The sequence below is a fragment of the Dryas octopetala genome, chromosome 6, assembly GCF_963921425.1.
Source record: "Dryas octopetala chromosome 6, drDryOcto1.1, whole genome shotgun sequence".
NCBI classification, from domain to species: domain Eukaryota; kingdom Viridiplantae; phylum Streptophyta; class Magnoliopsida; order Rosales; family Rosaceae; genus Dryas; species Dryas octopetala.
This window is the reverse complement of record NC_141371.1, coordinates 3,630,092-3,638,018: the sequence shown is the minus strand read 5'-3', so window position 1 is coordinate 3,638,018 and position 7,927 is coordinate 3,630,092. Positions and strand designations below refer to the sequence as shown.

General features: G+C 38.0%; 1 protein-coding gene across 1 annotated transcript; it reads left to right on the top strand.

Annotated features, from left to right (window-relative positions):
• Window positions 1-484: 484 nt before the first annotated feature.
• LOC147281223 (pectin acetylesterase 10-like) lies at window positions 485-4,799 on the top strand. The gene is made up of 12 exons (XM_086245965.1): window positions 485-932; window positions 1,555-1,637; window positions 1,939-2,068; window positions 2,188-2,261; window positions 2,565-2,651; window positions 2,737-2,861; window positions 2,966-3,026; window positions 3,359-3,412; window positions 3,569-3,646; window positions 3,760-3,865; window positions 3,968-4,113; window positions 4,359-4,799. The coding sequence occupies exons 1-12, from the start codon at window positions 737-739 to the stop codon at window positions 4,470-4,472; spliced, it is 1,254 nt and encodes a 417-aa protein (XP_086102091.1). The 5' UTR covers window positions 485-736; the 3' UTR covers window positions 4,473-4,799.
• The last annotated feature ends 3,128 nt before the right edge of the window (window positions 4,800-7,927 follow it).

Here is a 7,927-nt window from a genome sequence, read left to right as displayed (position 1 = left end):
TGCAATCATAGCCAAGCCCATATTCCATGGTATATGATTGTTTGGTGCAGAAACACACAAACAGCTGTATGCATCTCAAGGCAGACAAGCATAGGGGCTGCAGTTCCACCCAAGGACCCAAGGTCATAAACTACACCTCACAAAACAATAAACGTAGGCAAAACCCATTAAACATTTAAACCCCACATTTAAAGTCTTCGGACTCCTCACAATTTCACTATCACCACCCTCCTCTGCTCTCTCTAGACAAAGTTTGAGAAACCAACCACTTCTCTTCCCTCCCAAATGTGGACCCCACTTTTGTTCATGTAATGGTCACAGCATGTTTTGCTCCTCTCTCAAATCAACGGTCAAGATCGTCTGTGATATTGCTCTCCCCATTTATCTCTGTAGTTTTAGTTCTGCCCACCTAATATTTCGTAATTCAGATTCCAAACGTGCCTCCTGTGTAATAAAACCTTAAAAAGGCTCGCAAAGACTGTTGTCTGCTCTCTCTCTCTCTCTCTCTCTCTCTCTCTCTGTGATTTGGAGAGTTTGAGATTTATTGGGCTCCTTCCATAGTGAGCTCTCAAGCTGAAGATTTCCTTCCATAAATGTTATTGCTGTGACTGAAGCCAGTCACTAGGCCTTTAGCCAAATCCAAAGTTTACATCTTTTTTATTTTTTATTTTCTCTATTTATAGTTTCCAAGACTTGGTTGGTAGAGAGAGAGATTGAAGCAGAGCAGAGGAGAGCTATGGTGAAGCTCTTCTGGGTTGGCATTGTAATATCACTTGTTTTCAGAAAATGGGTTAATGGGTTTGTAGAGTACAGCCTCAATGAAACAGAGCTCTCAATGTTGGAGGCCTATGGCTATGGAGACTCCAAGGCTGGATATAACCTTTTGATGGTAGGACTAACCCTCATTCCAGGAGCTGGTTCCAAAGGAGGAGGTACACTCTACACTCCTATGATTAGTTACCTGCCACTCTGCTCTTCTCTATTCTTAATATACATTTTGGGTTTTGCTTGATTTAGATAAAGATGGCACCTTTTTGCTGTTTACAGTTAGAGCAAACAGATTAGCTATGGTTGCCTATATGGGTACATATAGATATCTGATAATGAAATTGTATTTGGTTAGTGGTAATCTTAATCTAGAATGTTTTGTCCCCCCTTCGTTTATTTGTTTATTGTAACTTGTATTACAGTTTTCCTAGAAACATTGCAGTCTTATTTATTAATTGACATTCTGTTTTCTCTGTTCTTTTTCCTTCCCATCCAAAATTTCCCCAATATTAATTCAGTGGTCTGAGACTCTGAGTGAGATTCACTCTTCTAGTCTTCTGTTGCCGGCTGGGATTATTAGCATACTATTTTTCATGACGCAGTTGTAATTGTTGTTAAACATGTTAATCTATCTTTTGCCCTGACCTATCGTATGATGTTATTTCCATTGTATTTGTCAATCTATTGTTTTCAAATTCATTTTGTAAATCATGTCTTATTCATTATTGCTTAATGATAGTGACTTGAGACATTTAATCCATTTATTTTTTATTTTGATTGTTGCAGTCTGCTTGGATGGAACATTACCTGGGTATCATTTGCATCGTGGATATGGGTCAGGAGCAAATAGTTGGCTCATTAATTTGGAGGTTTGTTAAATAAATCAGAAACAATGACTTCATTCAACTATGCATAGTTGTTGCACTATATCTTTTTGCATATTGCACTTGGGTTAAGTATATCTTAATAATGGTTTCTGAAAATTGGGACATCAAAGCATGTCGTGACTGAAATGATCAGATGACAAGTTCTATAATCATCTGAAATGTTTTTTTTTTTAAATCATGTTACCTTTTGGTTGATAAATTGCCAAACAAGCCTCCCAAGTACTTTGATTTATTGGCTGTTTCCTTAATTCAGAACTTGACTTGAACAAACATCTTGTGGCAGGGAGGAGGATGGTGTAACAACATTAGAAATTGTGTTTACCGCAAAAAATCAAGGCGGGGATCATCAACATACATGGAAAAATCAATACCATTTACTGGAATACTAAGCAACAAAGCCGAAGAAAATCCTGGTTTCTCCTCAAACTTAATGTTAAATTTCAAAGGCCCCCATCACGTTCTGCTCATGCCTGCATCTGCATTTTCTGGATATATCTGTCTGGACTCTAATCTTTCATATATGGGACTGCAGATTTTTTCAACTGGAATAGAGTAAAGCTTCGATATTGTGATGGTGCTTCTTTTACTGGAGACAATGAAAATAAGGTTTGTTGGATCTAGTTTTTTTTAGTTCTTTCTACAGTAGATTGGTGCTTCCCTATAGGAATTAAGATGGACCTCTTTATTCATTCTTATTTTAGAATATTTATAGAGTTACACATTACTCTATAAGAAGTGTAGGAGAGAAGAAGGTAACAGAGAATGGCCTAATCTTAAAACTAATGAATCCAATAAGAATCTCAGTTCAAACAAAGAAAAAACACAAATCTGGTGGTGCTGGATGGTACCTCAACTATTTTCATTCATATGTGCACACCAGATGCTAAAATGTAGTGATTCTTCTTTTAGGCTGCACAACTGCAATTTAGAGGACAGCGTATATGGTTGGCTGCAATGGAAGATTTGAAGTCAAAGGGCATGCGCTACGCCAAGCAGGTATTACTATTTCTTCTTGCTCATGGTCTATTCTCATTTCCATGTTATGGCACTTCTTGCAAGATATTAACCAATCTTATTTCAGGCTCTTCTTTCTGGTTGCTCTGCTGGTGGTCTGGCAGCTATTTTGCACTGCGATGAGTTCCAGGGATTATTTCCAAGCACTACAAAAGTGAAGTGCTTGAGTGATGCTGGATTGTTTCTTGATGCGTAAGTATTATCTTTAATGCCCTTGCTCTTTCCAATAATGCAGACATGTTCTAGCTAGTTATTAACACTTTGATTATAATTGGTGATCCTGTATGGAATTGTAGGGCTGATATCTCTGGTGGGCGCACACTCCGGAATATATATAGTGGTGTTGTTGGCTTGCAGGTATTGACTTGAAGATTAGTGCACCCACCTCCATCTTCTTCTTTTTTCTTTTTTCTTTCTTTAAATCCATGAAAAGAACAATACCTCTTGTGCATACTCAAATTTTTCCTAATCTGTGGTCTCTCGAAGCAGGAGTTGTGTATTAAAGCTTGAATTTCAGTTCAAGTCATACTTTGATTAAAATTTGCCCTATTTTTGGATATTAGTTTTATCCATCCAAGTTCTGTCTCATTCTGTGAAATCTAAAGTTATGACTTGCTGATTTATTTCTTCTGTAATCTCTGGCACCATGTTTTAATGTATGCTTATGGAAATTATTATGATTATCTCAGGGGGTGCAAAGAAACCTGCCACGTATTTGTACTAACCACCTTGATCCTACTTCGGTAATCATTTCTTCTTCTTTTCATTTTTAATTTTTTTTTTCTCTTGCAGTCCTTGATTTGAAGATAGGGTACATAGAAAAGTTGTGTGCACTGCTGCTCACTCTTATACTGACGCAGCTTTCCCCCACCGCCATTTTATGTTTTCCTTCCTTGCAGTGCTTCTTCCCTCAGAACTTGATCTCCAGCATTAAAACCCCACTGTTTATACTCAATGCAGCATATGATTCATGGCAGGTAATTGTTCATTTTTATAGGCTCTAAATTTTTGGTTCTACCTGGTGTTCTGTATTTACAATAGGACTTTACTGAAAGAATGCATTAACTCTTATTTCACCACTTTAAACCAGATCCAATCCAGTTTAGCTCCACCATCAGCCGATCCCAGTGGCTACTGGCACAATTGCCGATTAAACCATGCAAAATGTACTCCAGCACAGATCCAATTTCTGCAAGGTGACCCCTATATATGAGAACTGTTTATACTCATTGAAAATTTATAGCAGTTTCAGAAACAAATTGTACTGTTTTTTATGATTTTATTTTTCTTTAAAACAGGATTCAGGAATCAAATGCTGAATGCAGTACAACAATTCTCAATGTATAGTAAAAATGGGTTGTTTATAAATTCATGTTTTGCGCACTGCCAAAGCGAGAGGCAGGATACATGGTTTGCTGATAATTCTCCAGTTATTGGAAACAAGGTGAGCCTGATGCAACAGAATATATTAAGTTTTCTTACAGCATAAATTTCAAGAAATCTCATCACATATCTCTTTAGATATGCTTATGGGGCTCATAACGACGAGTTAAGACTGTTGTACTGAATGGTGGTTGTAGTAAAGTAGTTGAGATGTGGATGCTGCATACTTGCATTTTAACTCACATGCCTACAATAGAAACAAGAGTTACAAAATTTCTAATGTTTTGTGTGATTGACTATATGCAGCCAATTGCGCTAGCTGTTGGAGATTGGTATTTTGACCGAGCAGGTGCGAAGAAGGCTGTTGATTGTCCCTACCCTTGTGATAATTCTTGCCACAATCTGGTTTTCCAACGTTAATCAACAGGCTCATTTACATGCTCCTCCTATTTGAGTCAACTTTTTTTTTTTTCCCTTCCGCTAAGTGGAATGTCTATATAGTTCAATTGAAATCAATAGAAGACAATAATACAGACGGATGCTGAGAAGTGCAAATTGATCAGCAAGCATTTAGCATTATAGTGTTTTGGTGAAAGCTCTTCATATCTTTGATTATGTTTCCAATAAACTCGTTCTTGTATTAGCAAATTAGTAGTTAAAGAGGCAGAGAAAAGAATGTAACAAACATGAAAGGAAATTCTGATGGTTTGTATTCTATTCATAGTTTTATGAAAAGGGTTACAACTCTTCATTGTAGCCATTTGGTTGTGTTAGTGTTCAGATGTGAAATTCAACTAACACAACCAACCAAGCACAAAAGCAAACAAAAGAACAAAAAATTACAGGGTTTGGTGTTAAAATTTAGATCCACTGGGCAGCCACAATCAAATGTTCCCCTATAGGCTATATCGAGTAATGGGTACAATCATGATGAGAAACTGTCAGATTATAATGCCACATTTTATATCAAAAAGTTGGCATAAGAACTGGTTGACTTGGGATTACTCATTGTGCGATCCCAAAAGATGGTCTCTGGACTTTATCTAGGGATTACGTTAACGTAGAAGCAGTAATGAGATCCCCTAATTGTGTCAATTGTGGGAAGCATAGAAAAGATTCGTGAAGACTCCAGCTCAGAAGTCTTGTATAGTTGTATTATGATTAAGTAGTGTCAAGTAAATTGATATGTTATGACAAGTTGCGTACAATATAGGAAAGATTTAACCACTCTATGATTTAAGTAACGTACTGCAGTCCGTTGACCCTATTAATAATGTGTGAGATTCACACTGCACTCACTTACATAAAATTTCTTTCCAGTTTAGGAATTGAATTTCATTTTCATAGTTGTCGTATCCAAGATTTGGGTGGCAGAGAGATTGAAAGAAGAGGAGAGAGGAGAGGCATGATGAAGTTTATTGGAATTACTCTGCTAGTATTGGAATTACTCTGCCCAATATAGGCAGTCACTGCCTTGTCTGTTTGTCATTTAATCCTAAGGCGGCTAGCTGTAATATTGGGAGTGATAAGGTCTCTTTGGGAACTGTAATATGTAATTAATATGTTGGTGGCTCTTGAGCTTCTCTTCTCTGAATTGGTGATTGTATTCTATATATTGGAAAATCTCATATCTGAGTTTTCATGAATAATAGCTATCAGCTTCTACAGTGGACGTTGGCCTCTTTGCTAAACCACTCTAAATCTTGTCTATTTTATGTTTATGTGTTTCTACATGGTATCAGAGCAGAAATTTCAATCCTGAAACTTCTGTCTTGTTTTAACAATTCTTGTTTAATCTAATGGGTGACGAACAAGAAAAGGTTGAGGTTAACTCAAACATGCGCCTCTGTTCTATTTTGCTTAATGGGCTCAACTTCCTCCCTTGGTCAAGAGCTGTTACCTTGGCTCTTGGAGGGAAATCGAAACTTGGGCACATCAATGGAAGGATTCTTGCGCCAGCTGTTGAAAATCCAAAGTATGAAGACTGGTTGGCTAAAGACCAACTAGTTATGTCATGGATTTTGAACTCTATGGAGCCCCGAGTTGCAGAAATCTTTAGCTATTCTGATTCTGCTCATCACCTTTGGGAATCTGTTAGGGAAATGTATGGTCACCAAAATAATGCGGCACGGATCTTTCAACTAAAGAAAGACATAGCCGGAATCTCCCAAGATGGAAAGTCCTTCATTGAACATCTTGGAAAATTAAAGAGTATGTGGAATGAGCTTGATCTATATAGGCCTCACACTACTGATTCAACAATCCTTCTGAAAAGAGCAGAGGAGGATAAAATATTTCAGCTACTTGCTAGCCTTGATCCAGAATATGAAGATCTCAGAAGCCATATTCTCATGAGTACTGAGCTGCCGTCCTTCTCCAATGCTTGCACAACGGTTCAGCGAGAGGAAGTCAGAAAAATGGTGATGAACTCTAAAGCTCCCTCTGGAACCTCAGATGCTCGTGCTTTTTCTGCTGATAAAAGGAAAGGAGATAACAACTTTGTAAAAGGGCGAAGAACTAATGTTGTATGCGACTACTGCCACCAATCAAGGCACTCCAAGGACAAGTGTTGGATCCTTCATCCACACTTAAAGCCAAAGTTTGGAAGGGATATTAAGTCTACTACTGAAAGGACATCAAACATGGCTACAGATAGTGTTGCTCATCAAGTGTCTTCAAACACTCATGCTCAACAAGGATCTTCAAATACATCTGCTTTAATTGGGCAACTTACACAACTGCTGCAACAAATGAGTAAGAATGAAAACTCACCTTCAAGTGCTTCTTCTAGTGCTCATGCCCCAGGTACTGTTCATGCCTCTCTTACTGCATTAGCATATCTTGTTACAAGAGCTAACACTTGGGTGATTGATAGTGGAGCTACAGACCACATGACAAATAACAAAAAATGCCTTCATAATTTCAACCATACAAGTAATGGTCAATCTGTTTCTCTCGCTAATGGCACTTCTGTTCCTATTGTGGGTCATGGAAAATTCAACTTCTTTGACTCCCAAATCAGCTCTGCAGCCCTTTACATTCCCTCATTTCCGTTACAACTTCTATCAGTTGGAAAGCTCACAAATGAGCTCAATTGTGATGTGATTTTTTCTCCTCACTGTGTGGTTTTTCAGGATCGGAAATCAGGGAAGAAGATTGGTAAGGGCGTCTATTCTAATGGTCTCTATTTGCTGCAAACAACCCCCAATAATCCAAAGGTTTTTCAAGTGAAGACCTTAGAAGCCAACGACTTGTGGCATAAGAGACTGGGCCATCCCTCAAGTAGAGTTTTATCTCATCTTTTTCCTTCCATGAATACTGAAACTAGCAGTTGTGAAGTATGTCACCTTTCTAAGAAATCTCGAATTCCATTTAGTTCCTCTCTGTCAGCCACTAGCAAACCATTTGAATTAGTCCATTCAGATCTATGGGGACCGGCTCCACTTAACTCTGCTGATGGTTTTAGATATTTTGTAATTTTTGTTGATGATTGGTCTCGCGCTACTTGGCTGTACTTGATGAAGTCTAAATCAGAAGTTGTTGCAATTTTTAAGAGTTTTAACAACATGATCATTAATCAGTTTAATTCTCACATTAAGACCTTACGATCTGACAATGGGACAGAATACATGAATAGCAATCTTGCTCATTATTTATCTGATCATGGAATCATTCATGAGACCAGCTGTGTGGGAACTCCGCAACAGAACGGAGTGGCAGAAAGGAAGAATCGAGATCTTTTGGAAAAAACTCGATCTCTTATGATTCAAATGAATGTCCCAAAGCTTTATTGGTCTTACGGGGTTCTTACTGCTGCATACTTGATAAACAGGCTACCTAGCCGTGTTCTTGGCTCCAAGTCTCCTATGGAAGTT

Excerpts from the sequence above, each read along its gene's own strand:
- LOC147281223 (XM_086245965.1), top strand. The coding sequence starts at position 737 with ATGGTGAAGCTCTTCTGGGTTGGCATTGTAATATCACTTGTTTTCAGA. Across the intron at positions 2,262-2,564 it reads CTGGAGACAATGAAAATAAG|GCTGCACAACTGCAATTTAG; the intron begins GTTTGTTGGATC and ends TTCTTCTTTTAG. Across the intron at positions 3,866-3,967 it reads ACAGATCCAATTTCTGCAAG|GATTCAGGAATCAAATGCTG; the intron begins GTGACCCCTATA and ends TCTTTAAAACAG.